A 13812-nucleotide genomic window follows, 5' to 3' on the forward strand; every position below is an offset into this window, starting at 1 on the left:
GGTTCTCTATTCTATTCCATTGATCCATGTGTCTGTTTTTATGCCAGTACCATGCTGTTTTGGTTATTATAGCTTTGTAGTATAGTTTAAAGTCAGTGTTATGCCTCCAGCTTTACTTTTTTTGCTCAGGATTGCTTTACCTATGTGTGGTCTTTTGTTATTCCATATAAATGTCTGGATAGTTTTTTCCATTTCTAGGAAAAATGTCATTGGAATTTTGATGGGGATTGCATTGAATCTGTAGATTACTTTGGGTAATATGGACATTTTCACAATATTAATTCTTCTGATCCAAGAGCATGGGATATATTTCCATATTGTATCCTATTTAATTTCTCTCAACAGTGGTTTGTAGTTCTCTTCGTAGAGATTTTTCACATCCTTGATTAACTTTATGACACAGGGTTTTAAAAACTTTAGCAGCATGAATATGGAAGTAAATATCTTTCCAGTTACTGATACATCTAATCCTTAAAGCACACCTAGCGAGATATTTGTCTGGTAGTACTGTGATCTTATAGTTGAGATCACAACAATAAGAAATAAAACCAGTATTTAAAAAATCCTGGACTTAAATTTCTTTAAGCCTTTTGAATAAGAATTAAAGTAATCAGAAATTGTTGTTGCTATTTTAGATTAAGATTATCAAATAGGATAAAATGACAGTAGTTAATACATCATTATTAGTGACAGATACCTACTTACCCTAGCAAATGATGATGAAAAAGTTATTGTGGAAGTCTCAAGTACTATTAATTTATATTCTTATAATTCCTTGAACTGTTAAGCAAATGTAGTAAGTTATGTTTGTATTTCCTAAATTAGAGTAAGATTAAGCAAGAGTAACAACAATTTTAATAAGGAATTTTATAGAGGGTAAAAAGTAGAAGGTTTAAGGAGTAAAGTCAGTTACTGAGACACAAAAATTCCTCATAACATTTGTGAGATTAAAAAACAAAATGCTGTATACAAAATGACTTCATAATAATTCATGTCAGTATCAATTCTCATTATGAAAAAATTAACATGTATTTGACTAAGGTACAACAGCTGGTTAATGTTTTATACAGGGCATGTTGATTTATGTTAAGCTAAGTCCTTTATTTGCAGGTCATAAAAAAATCTAACAAGTCGTTTTCTACTTCTTCACTTGTACCTACTAGAGGTGGGGAGTGAAACAGAAAGTAATGTGGATTCTGAATTTGCACGGACTCAGTTTGAGGATCTGGTTCCATCACCAACCTCTGAAAAGGCTTTTCTAGCGCAAATCCACGCCCGAAAGCCTGGGTACATTCACGGTGGACCTACCACAAGCACCATGCACGGCGACATGTGAGTACCTTCCAGTTGGAGTTTATTTCCTCAGTGACAGAACAATCTGTAGGGAGCAACAAAAAACTAAAAACATGATTGTTCTTATTTTGCAAAGAAATGATGCAGTTTACTTTTCCACCAGAAGAGGTAGAAGGGTGCTACATTTAACGTGGCGTTGTGCCTTTTCCCCCTTAAAATTTCCGGAGACTGTTAAAAACCTGAACCAACAGTGCTTATACAGAGCCTGGCTTGCCCAAGGCACTGTGCTAGTTATACACAAAATAGTATTTAAAAACCATTTTCACCCTTCCAGGACTCACAGACTAATTTACAAGATATGTCTTCCAGCTTTACTGTATTTGCACTTAAATGACCCCATGATGCTAAAGAGACCTCTGTCCCAAGTGGATGTAAAAAAGCATCTTGGAAACACCTGCAACTGAAATAAGTAAATGTCTAAAATCCCATTATAAACAAATTCAGTTTGGTTGATTTATTGAATATATATATATATATATATATATATATAAATCTGACCCTCAAAAGTCTTATTTTGCAAAGATTTTCACCCGATTAGGCTTGTGTAGCTTGACAGAAGCTAGCAGAATCAGTGACACTCCCACTAGGCTTTCTGTGACCACGATCAGCTCAAAGTAGTCAGCAGAGGAAAACAAAGCGGAGACACAAAGGCAGAGCTGGACAGAGCTGCAGAGCCCAGCTTAGGAGGGAAGAAAGTAGTAGTACCACTGCACAGTACTTCAGAGTAGTCTACAAAAATAAACTGGCCATTTTAAAGACCCAAAGAAAAAACTAACCAAGGCCTTTCTGGCATTTTGATGCTCGGTCCAAGTAGTGAGTAAAAGACTGGTAATAATGGAGAATTAGGAAGAAATGTGGTTTGAAAGCCAGCTGTGAAGCCACAGAGTGTGAGATCAAAACAAAATAGTTATAGGATAATTTTACATGGCAGTATGCTGCTGCTTTTCATTTCAGTTTGCTTTCTTGCCCTTTCCTCTATAATTTAGAATAGTTTTGTTTGTTACCCAGCATGGTGAATTAATTGTCATCTGTTTTGTCTGAAGTACATATCTTTTTGACTTTTTATTATTAAGCATGTACACCGTGGTTTCCTAAAATTCCCTTGTCCTACTCCTAAAATTCAAGACTATTAAAGCCAATCCAATCTGCTGTCCCTGGAATGCTGGATAGCAGTCCCGGCCTTCAACTCATGACCCAGTGTTGGGGAGGAAAAGTACATAGAGGCCTCGCGACCCATTCAGGCTGGCCCCAAACCTCCAGAAATAACGAGAACATGTTGTGCAGATATAAATAAACACGAGCAATGACATTTGCGTTCTAGCCCAAAAACTTCTCCCTGACCACTCCTTTTATTTTCAGGGATATTTTAGTATCTGTACTGTCTAAACATGTTTTACCCTGACAATATTTTATTCGTATGATTTAGGGAGCGAACTTATGAAGAGCTTTACATGTTCTGAGTGAACAGATGGAGATAGTGGCCCACATTAGTGGATGAAGTCATTCTTATCTATTTATTTCATAGTGGAATTGAACAATTGAAACAGATTTTTCAGATTCAGAGCTAGTATAAATTTTTAAGGTCAAGAACATCAACTAGCTGATATTCTGAGACTTGATTCTCCTAAAAAAAATAAAGCGTGAGTGTGTGGGAGGGTGTGTGTGTGTCTAACACAAAGAGGGTCAAATTATGAACGAATGTCTTTACGAATTATTTCACTAGAGGGCTCACTCTCCTTATAGAAAGTATTCTTGAATTCCATTTAAAAAACAAAACAGCCCCCAGATTGGCAAAACTTTATATAAGTCTGCCTTTAAGACTGTAGAACATCTAAAGAGCCAACCCATTCCTGTGAACCCTAGAGAAACACAGATGACCAGTGATCACCAGACAGTCATAGAAAAATTGAATATGAACATACCTTGATCACATATTGCTCCGAACCTCCAAATTATTAAAAAATTTTCCTTTAGGTAAAAGAAGACATGAAAGTGAATTGGAAGACTAAAGGGAAATAAATGTGCCTACAAAACTACAGAACACATGAATTCCACTCACACTGCTCTTTTAAGATTTGCTCCCAAACGCCATCTGTGATTTATTCTCAGAGTTACAGAAGACGGGGACCCCTACGTGCGGCCCGAGGACGAGAGCTATGAAGACGACTCAGTCCGGCAGCTGGAGAATGAGCTCAAGATGGAGGAATACCTGAAACAGAAGCTGCAGGATGAAGCCTATCAGGTACCAGGGACCCAGGCCCACCCCGCCCCACCCCACCCCTTCTGCCGCCACCCCTCGGACTGGTTCTCTTCCAGTCCTTGCAAAATCCATGCCTTCTCCTTCATTCCACCCTCCCTTTCTAGAATATATTCTATACGCACTCCTTAATCCATGTATTCTAGACAGTAAAAATTTTATATATTTCTTATAGCTGTCACTCACCATGTAGTCTCGTAAACCTGGTCTGGAAAATGAAAAAAGACCTTGTTAATATTTGCAGAAATATGGTAGCTAACAGTTCAAACTCCTTCTCCAGGATCATTAAGAAAGATGCTTTTTCTCATACATTAAAAAAAAAAAAAAAAAAAAAAGGATACAGAGAACAGGGCGCAAGGAAATTGAATAAGCATAAATGTACATCTCCTCCCTTGAAATATTTGTCCTCAGCCTTCCTCCCTGCCCACCTCATGTCAAATGTAAGTAGGAGGGGAACAGACCTCATAGAGAAGTGTCAGGGGAACTGTAGGCCCGTGTTCAGCAAGGTGTGGATGGACAGATTTTCAGACGTCCTGGAGCAAATCAACCCATCTGAGAATCCACTGAACATAACACGTGCAATTGGGAATAAATGTAACTGGTAACTCATCGCAGAGGTGATACATTTCCCCATGGAGACTGTTGACTGCCTTGTTTGTCTTTCTTGTTTGTTTCCTTTCCCTTTAATCCTCAGGTGTGTTGTTGGGGTTCTGGGAGTTCAGGGGTGTGTTTGGGGTTGTGACCTGCTGTTCCCTGGGCCCCCTGGGGCTTATTTTATCCTGTCAGACTTTCTGTCCAATAGCCAGACAAGCTTTCTCCACATTCTTAGAGTAGCAGTGGCCCTCTTTTACTGTGTTAGTGAAAGGAAGAGAAGCAGAGAAAATAAATTGTCTCCTACTTCTCATATGTTTATGGATTAAGCCTTGAAATATTTTCCCAGGAAGAATGTATCAAGAAGGAAACTGAAGGCCACCAACTCCACCCCAACAACATAAAACAAAAGTTTTGCCCTTTTGGAATGTTCCATTAGCCTTTTCAGTTTAACAACCACTTTTCAGGAGCATTTAAAAGGTTGGTCTAATCAAACAATAAAAAGCGGGGGGGGAGAAAGAAAAAAGTGACTATATATGTACAGCCATGTTCCCATGCTGCAGAAACAAAGTCGCCTGATTGCAAACCCAGGGAGAGTGCTCTTTCTTTGCAACTTCTATGGATCATCCACTGAAGGAAATTATCCTGGAATGAAGCTGCCAGGGTGTCTCTGGGAAGGCTGAGGAATGGCCTTCCTACACGTATCTCATTGGCTCTGCTGCACAAAGGGAGAGAGAGAGATGAGGCTACGTAATCAATGTTCTGGTTCATGCTATGAGAGGCACCTCTCAGGCATCACTCTTTGAGCTCATATCAGTTTCCAGATTACGGTGACAACAGTAACTAAAATTCCAGAAGTTTATTTTTTTTAAAGGGAGGCAGCATTTCACCACTTCATATAAAATATTAGGTTTTTATTTAGTTTAATGAATTAGGAATTTAACATTATAGGACCAAAATGAAGGGAAATTCTGTTAATGACTTAAGAGCCTGTTGGAGCTTTTGTCATCTCTGGTAAATCTTAAGCTCCTTCTCTCTCTCTCTTTTCCTTTCCATGCCCCATGATTTCAAGGGAAAGGGCAGGAAAGGGGCTGGGAGAAAATAACAGGCCTGTGAGTCCCTCCTCAGGACATAAGCCCTGGAGAATGTCGAAGTGGTTTTCCTTGAATGCTCTGTGAGCAAATGGTTGTTGAATGAATCATTCATTGGACTCTCTTTCTCTCTCTCTCTCTCCCTGCATGGCTTCCAGCCAAATAATTCACCAGCTTGACTGCATCACAGACTTGACATGTCACCTTTCTTGTTTGTGTCCTTTGTCACCCACAGGTCAGCTTGCAAGGTTGAATGCAATATCCTTTTATCACTCTCCTCTCAAGTAAGTATCCTCTTATTTAGGAGGAAAGCTGGCCACTGTACACTGAATTCTGATAACTTGTAACCCAAATTCACAAACACTCTTTCTTTGGTGTTTCTTTCTATGTGATAAAATAAAATATCCTCCTTTCCTGCTGGTATCAAGCGATCATCTCAGTCTATAGAGCATTTAATTACAATCCAGTGGAGATTTGCCAGACATCCTTGGCATTTGACTTTTTACTCTATTAATTAAGAAAATTGGCACAGAAACTGGTATAACATCAGATGTCCCAGAAATCCTCTGGCCATGAAGCTTATATAGTCACATCACCAATCTGTAAGAGCATCAGAGATTACAGCACTTGAGAAGGAAAAGTTTGAGCTTGCTCAGCCCCTCTAGAGATACGTCAGCTCCTTAGTCATGCTGTGCTTAGGGCCCAAAATATCCAATGTGTGTACCTTAACAAGTGAAAGCAAAATCATGTATTCTTAAAGAAAACAAAAGAATCAAAACATAAAGGAAAAATTCTGCAGCCTTATAGTTTTGGAATAGCTGATTCAAATCCATTGTGGAATTCAGGCAAATATAAATTAATTTAAAATATCATTTATATTGCATGTGATTGCATCCCAAAGATCTACCTAAAATCCATGGGAAATCTTCATAAATGTTTTAATGTAGCAAGAACAGCCATTGACTGGCAGGATCACTTGAGTGTACTGGTCTAAAGCTTGGGCTCTGGACTGTAAGAGACTTAATTTCAAATATGAGTTTCACCAAAGCCTAGTAGCATAACTTTAGACAAATGAATAAGCCTGTATTATTATCCTCAGTTTCCTCTGCGCAACGTATATCATAATACCTACCTCATAAAGAAGTTGTATATACTGTGATACAGTTTTTAAAGAATTTGATATAGTGGCAGACATACTATAATTTATTATAAACATACACATATATGCCTGCCAGTATGCTCAGTGCTTTATAAGCAATTCAGTACCTGGGAGCTGCTATAGTGTTTAGGTAATTGTATGGGAAACACGGGGACTCAGAACTAACTTGCTCTCTCTACTTTTATAAAAAAGACCAGGACTCCACTATGTGCAATGACTGAATACACCTTGGGCTACACTATTCCATAAGTCTACAGAGTTTCTCTGGCTCCAGCTAATGGCCATGAGATGCTCCCATTACAGTTCAAAGCTAATACACTTCTCACAGTATTCTGGCTGCACTGGCCTAAGGACTGGCGACTACCTTAGTTATATAGCCTTTTCCAACCATGGAATCTTATAAGTCTGTAGTACAGTTTACAATAATCTCTATCAGTGCTGGTTGCTAAAGTAAAAGAGATGTATATCTCTTAAATGACATATCAATTGGTAAAGAATACATTCTAGCTCAAACAGTACTGACGTTCTTTCTCAGTCCTCAGGTTAAGATTAAGCAAGTAAATATCATGGCATAATTGCTCTGATGAAATGTACTTTATGAGCTGTGAGGTCCTTTTGGTGTGAAAGGAAGAATCTGATTGACCGCATTTAATTCTACCTCCCTTGGATTAGAGAATGCTACACCACATGCTCTCCTGATTCATCATGACTAAAGTAAAAAAATTCCCAGGAGATGTTTCTGAAAATATACACTCCAGTTATAACAAACTTAATCCCAAAGAGCAAGCCTTTTCCTTTAATAGTATTTTCTTTCTCTTAGCTCCAGCATTTTGATCATTTTTGCTCTGTATGTTATTTCAACATCAGTAGCTAATTCTTAGGGGGAAAAACTTTTTTTAAGCCTAATGAAATAGCTTTGACATAAACCCCAATAAGAAGTGGCATTTGGTTCTTGTACCAAAAAAACAAACAGTTCAGTCCTCTGCAAGTTCTTAGGCCATTTTTTTAGTCTTCTGTTGTGAATTTGGCAGTGAAAAATGAACCAGTTGAGGCCTCTGCCATTTCCTGTATCCTGTATCCTACCTAACTGGCATTCGCCAGGACTCTAAACATGAACTAGCCTGTCACTAAATCAACTACTGGAGCAAAATAAATTTACAACCTGACAGAGCACTGCAAAAGCTAGTGGTTTTTTTCATCTTTGCAGTTAGTTCCAGCCTTCTATAATTTTTTTAATGTAACCAAGAAATACAGCTGAAATTTTAGAACAGTTTATATTATTGAAATGTTTTGTTTGAACTTTCTGACTGTGCTGCAAGGCCAGAAACTATATGCATCTCTCATCCAAGGGTCGTGAAGCCAGATCTATCAACTGACATCAGTTAGCCATCCACCAAGGCAGAGCCTGTAAGGGGCAGAAGGTGGGACGTCAGAGAAGAGTCACCCTCTGCTCAAAAAGGTCTTTAGGCCTATTTGAAAACAAATATGCACTTATTAGCATAGTAAAAAAGAGTGAATCAAGTAAAACCTGGTTTATCGCTTTTCAACTGGCCACTTTTGAAGAAACAGTATACATAATGGTTAGTACTCAGGTTAGGGTCCTCCAAGACTCCGTTTTGCCCACTCAAATCTTGGATTTGTCCCTTTCCCATTCTCTGGATACATAGTACACAACTCTCCCTGGCTAGTCACACCCTATCTTCAGAAATTTGGAGATTAGACCATAGAAAGTGGATTTTTTTAAAAATCAGGCTGGCATTCTGATGGTGGGTTAGTGGTCTCATCTCCTTGTCCAAAGGACAGCACAAATATTTCTGTTTGTCTTTATATGATCCTCTAGATGCCTCAGGCACCCATTAAGAAAGAGACTCAACATGGAGGACTTCCTGTCCTCTCCTTCAGAAGGTGCAATAGCACACAATGTCCTAGGACATTTGTTCCTGATTATCATAGGAAGGGAATGGAGTGTGTGTGTGTGTGTGTGTGTGTGTGTGTGTGTATCTGTCTGTCTGGGAAAGGGGGGATCCTAAGCTTCATAACCCTAATTTAGGAACAGTTTTCATCTTTAAAAAAAAAAAATTACACATTCCTTATTCCCAGGCAAGCTATAGTCAGACAGATGATGAAAGTAACATGAAAACTGGTGATGATGGAGAGCCCTGCACCCACACAGAGGAGGAAGACAGCAGCCTGGCAGCAGCCTCACCGAAGAGAGGAGCCGCCACACCCAGCAGCTCCTGACAAACCCCACCCCAAAGACGTGTTCTGATGCCTGTAGTGCAGCTAACTTTTTGTTCTAAGATTTCTAGTGGTAGGTGTGTGTTTTGAGATGGGAGAAAAAAAAAAGACTTCTGTTCAAAGCTAACTTATCAGCTACATCTTATGTAACATGGCTCATCTCTGGTTAAAAAAAAAAAAAAAAACCCACAGGCTGAAAACCCATGCTGCTGTTACACACAATGGCAGTATTAACAAGCATTTTAAACCTTTGCACATGATATTGAACCTGTTCAGTTTACAATGACGATATTAATACTGTTTATAGATAGAAGTTTGATTTCTGGATTCTTTGAGATTTTAGCAAAACAGTTTATTATACACTGTACATTTTCTTTCCACAGCATTTGGAAAAAAACAACCACTTGCAATTATTCATTAACCCTAAAGGATTTGATTCCTGAGTGTGCAAACTTAGAGCCTGCAAGTTAAGAAGGGTCCTTGGCCTGCACAGTCTGCAGTTGACTCCAAATCTCTATGAGCAGTGACTTGAATCAAACACACCAGGAATAACCCATTCTTTGGGGCTTCTTCCCAACTTGGGGTTGTTTTCTTTCAAGATACTCTAACAAATCAGCCATAGAATTTAGTGTAAATATTTTTTCCAAATAGATATCATATTCAAAAAAAGGCAACATTCAAATTATATAGAATCTAGTTTTTAAAATCAGCACAGATCTTCTTAAAAACTGTGAACTATGTTTTGAAATACTCGTTACTAAAGCTGTTTATAAACCACAGGTGCCATAAGAACCCCAAACGGACTAAAGTTATCTATGCTCTTCCATGGTCTTGTTCCTCTCGTTTTAGCTTTAGGAAGCATGTCTTTAACAGCACCGCTCATTCACAAGTTCCCCTATCGGGTTGTTTGGAGGCCTTCAGCTTTAAATGTACGAGCTTAAAGTGCGCTTGCAAACATTCGCTCTCCTTTTATTTCTGAATGTTTATTGCCTTAGCTGGCCACCTGGTGTTCTGCATGCAGCCTTCTGTGGTCACGTGAAAGGAGACAGGCTCTTCTAAGTTGACTTGGGATTTTGCACTCAGTGAAAATCTGAAGTGCAAAAGAACTATCAAAGACAAGAGGATAAAATACAGTTGATGGTCCTCTTTAGTGATACCTAAAGAGCTCCCTTAGAGATTCTGGGGGAAAAGAAAAAGTAATCTACTAGTTTCAAGATGTGATGAAAAAAAAAGAAAAAACCTGCAACATATTGGATACCTTGTACTTAAATTAGCAGCTTCTCTGGAATTCCTGTTTCTCCTTTAAAAGAAAGAAGAGAACATCATTTTGGAACCATGGTTCTCAAAGTGTGTTCCCCAAACCAGCTGCAGCAGCATCACCTGGGAATGTCTTAGAAATGCAGATTCTTAGGCCCCAACCCAGGCCTACTGAATCATAAACTCTGGGGGTCGGGCCCAGAAATCTGTGTTTTAATCAGCCTTCGAGGTGATTCTGTGCATACTAAAGGTTGAGAACCACTGCTTTAGAATAAAGTTGTAAAATAAAATCTCTGAAAGGCCTTATTCAAAATAAGCAAGAAACATTCTGAGTCAACCACAAAGCTTCAGCGATTGAATTTTCTTCCGGGACTGGCAAAATCCTTCTCCCATCTCATGTTCCTCATCTGTAGTTGGTGGGTACACAGCTAGAACAGAGGTCCTGATATCTTCAGGTCCCCTCTGCAGAGGGCTATAACATGTTCATGTCCCTGCATTTGGCCAAAATCATCTCCTTGGCTGCACTTTGGGAAAAAAAATCACTTGCCTTGGAGATATTAAAGTGCTTATTGGCATTAGTAAGGAGCCCATCCTGTCCCTTGATGTACTTAATCATACTTCCCTTCAGAGAACCTGCCTGACAAATGTCCCTGAGCACAGGCTGACACCAAAGTAGCACAACTGCACAGTTCTCAGATTTCTTTGCACAGGTGGATTTTATTGCGGGTTTTGTCGGTGTGTCTTAACGCTCCTCTCTTTCCCACTGCCCATCCTCTGTGAAACCATACCTCTCTAGATGGAGCAGGTGGCATCTGGTGCCTCATAGTACTGAAAACCACTACATCCCAGCTACCTACACTGCTGTCAGCTCAAAACCACAGCGAGGTAGTTCTTGAACTCAGAACTCAAACCCTGCAAGTGGCACTCAGCCACTGGCTGGACCGAGCTGACATATGTCGTCTCTTTGTGTTTCTACATCAAAACATTTGTCTAAGGTTTGAACCATTTTGCTGATAACCTTCCCCCATCATAGCTTTCATTGCCAACCAACTCCATCACTTGGTTGTTGATACCGTCATACAAAGCCATTGCAAGGACTCTGGAAACTGCCACCAATGACCAATTTCTGACTAACCAGCCACCTTTTCTTTCTCTTAGCTCCACGTCAGCACTGAGACCAGACTCAAGCACCCCTGTCCTGTAACCGAGACAAAATGGCGTGTGTTGTTTTGGGTTTTTGTGTTTTTTGGTGGGTTTCTTTCCTTGGCTCTCCAAATTTACTTTGGGGGCCTGTTCTAAGTGCAAACCCAGCAGGTTTCACCTGTCCTGTCCATTAGATACACCTATATTTTGCAGGAATTATTTCTTTCTTATTCCACAATGACTTGCACATCCATCTTCATCAGAGCTGATGGTCTATTAATGAGCACTGTTCTAACACAGCCAGCCCTCCCCCACAGCACCATGTTAACGGAGGAGGGAAGGAGGGTGAAATCTACTGTATGGGATTCAGGAATCAGTTGTGGTTGGTCAGGACGGAAGTCGGGGTAAGTTTGGTTGGTCAGAGGGGGGATGTGCTGGAGATTGTGAAAAATGGATTCTTGGATGATCTACTATAAGGCAGGGAAGGTTCATTTGTAAGTAGTAATGTGAACTGAATTGCATTGAATGTGGCCTTTGTTGTGATATACTATGTATTTTCTTCTATGCATGAGCCAAACTGTTGCATCATAATTTAGCACTGGTGTCTGCTTTTATTTTGATCATCTTTGTCCACCGTTATTAGTTCTTGGCTGTTAATTGTAGATAGACCTTGTAAATATGGCAGCCTTTGGTTGCTGCGTTCGCCTTGGTTCAATTCCATACAAGGAGCCACAAACTAGAACTCCAGTGTCCTCAGAAGAAAGGGCATTTTTACTTTTGAACCAAAAAGAGGGAAAAAAAATCAGAAGCATTACATCTGAAGGCTAATTAACTGTAAAATATTTTTAATTATGACTACTGCAATTTGACACCATTTGAAGTAACCAATTCAGAGAAACTAAAGATTTCACAATATTCATTGGTATTGTAACAACACTACTATTGTATGGGTTTTTTTGTATTGCTGTTAAGTATTGTTTTGTGTGTGTATGTATGTTGGAACCTCCTGGGGACATGTTATATTTTGAAGTGATTAAACTATTTAATTGTGTGTCTATATTTTGGAATGGAATTATTTCTTCATTAAAAGGTGTTTTTAAAAACACTATATGTTGTGCTTTTATTCCTTTGTTTCAATGAATCTTTCCTAAAGCAACGTGGAGTCAGTCTGTTCAAAGAAGAAAGACAGGTCAGCACCTGCAGTGTGAAGCAGGACCCATTAATGGAATATTGAACAACTAAGGCAAAATAGCTCTCATTTTACTGACTTGGCGGACACATTTATTTTACCATTCTGCCATTTTATTAGTATCTTTTGGAGGTACTATTCTGATGTTTATGGAAAGCCTTATTTTAATCACTATGGGAGTGAGTCTGAAACGCTAACAGCTAATATCTTTAGTGCTTGCTTTATGTCAGACACTGCTACAAGCACTTCACTCAGTCCTTTGGAACCACAGCTTCTAGTCAGGTACTCGGCAAATATTAAGTGCTCAACAATTTTTTTGTTGAATGAATAAATAAATCAATTAGTGGTGTTTGTTTTGTTTCTAGAGCTAGTGAGAAAGAGGTCAATGTGGTGATAGCAATAGGAATCGCATTAAGAGTGCCAAAGAGGGAGACAAAAACTCAGAGTCAAGAGTCCACGTGTTAAGTGTTCTTATACAAAGACAAACAAACAAACAAAAAAAACAAAGGGACACAAAGAAACTATTGAAGGTGATGTCTGTGTATGTTACCTTGATTGTGGTGAGGAAACCCACACGTTCCCTTCCCTTTTGAAAGTGAGAGACAAGGGCAAGAATGAAGAATGAATGGCTCTAGACAAATGGTATTTCAGGCATCCCATTTTTCTGGAAGTCTCTTTGTGGTTTCTCTAGCGTGGGAACAGCTACACCCTAAGAATATCCGGGTAGGGCCAATTAGACCAGCTCTGCTCTAGACCTCAATGGGAAACTTAGTTTTGCTTTCCTTGGAATTCTTGTTCTTGGCAAACACATTTCCTTGCCATCAGTGGGGTAGGTGGGTAGGCCAAGAAGATAAATAGAAAGGTACGCACTTAGGTGTGCCTGCTCTAGGTAGAGGGAGTGCTCCATACATTCTAGCCTCGCTTATCCAGTGTGTGGGGCAAACACCATATGGTAATCAAGTGCTCATATGCCTGGATCTGTCTTCATCTTTATACATTGTATGCCAAATACCATAGATTTATAATTAATTTTATGCGTCTGTCTTTTAAATCATGTAGGAAATAAAAAGTAATGTTACAAACTATTAAGACATTTTCTCTTGCTATAACTGAATACCTCAGTGTGAGTAATTTACAAAGAGGTTTATTTCTTACAGTTCTGAAGGCTGGAAAGTGCAGGACTAAGTGGCTGCCTCTGGTCAGCTTCTGGTGAGGGTCTTGTGCTGTTTTTTCTTTCTTTTTTTTTTTTTTTTAAGATGACCACTAAGGGGATCTTAATCCTTGACTTGGTGTTGTCAGCACCACGCTCTCCCAAGCGAGCTAACCGGCCATCCCTATATAGGGATCAGAACCTGTGGCTTTGGTGTTATCAGCACCACACCCTCCCAAGTGAGCCATGGGCCAGCCCTGACCTTGTGCTCTTTCATAACATGACAGAAGGCATCACAAGGCAAGAGGACACACTGAAAGCCAAACTGGTTTTTGTAACAGATTCACCCTCGTGGTAACTAACCCACTCCCATATGAAAATGTC

General features: G+C 39.4%; 1 protein-coding gene across 11 annotated transcripts in view; it reads left to right on the forward strand.

Moving 5' to 3' along the window:
- DTNA (dystrobrevin alpha) overlaps positions 1-12134 on the forward strand; it is a 385407-nt gene extending 373273 nt beyond the window's left edge. For 10 of the 11 annotated variants that reach the window (XM_063077108.1, XM_063077105.1, XM_063077104.1 and 7 more), the window contains 4 exons: positions 1164-1332; positions 3463-3595; positions 5528-5576; positions 8552-8779. In XM_063077108.1, the coding sequence (XP_062933178.1) occupies positions 1164-1332; positions 3463-3595; positions 5528-5545 (320 nt within the window). In that variant the 3' untranslated portion in view covers positions 5546-5576; positions 8552-8779. Of the gene's footprint in view, positions 1-1163; positions 1333-3462; positions 3596-5527; positions 5577-8551; positions 8780-11104 lie in introns of those variants that run through there. The other variant, XM_063077106.1, reaches the window with a different exon arrangement.
- Positions 12135-13812: the final 1678 nt, after the last annotated feature.

This window comes from Cynocephalus volans, chromosome 13 (assembly GCF_027409185.1).
Source record: "Cynocephalus volans isolate mCynVol1 chromosome 13, mCynVol1.pri, whole genome shotgun sequence".
In the NCBI taxonomy this organism is placed as follows: Eukaryota; Metazoa; Chordata; class Mammalia; order Dermoptera; family Cynocephalidae; genus Cynocephalus; species Cynocephalus volans.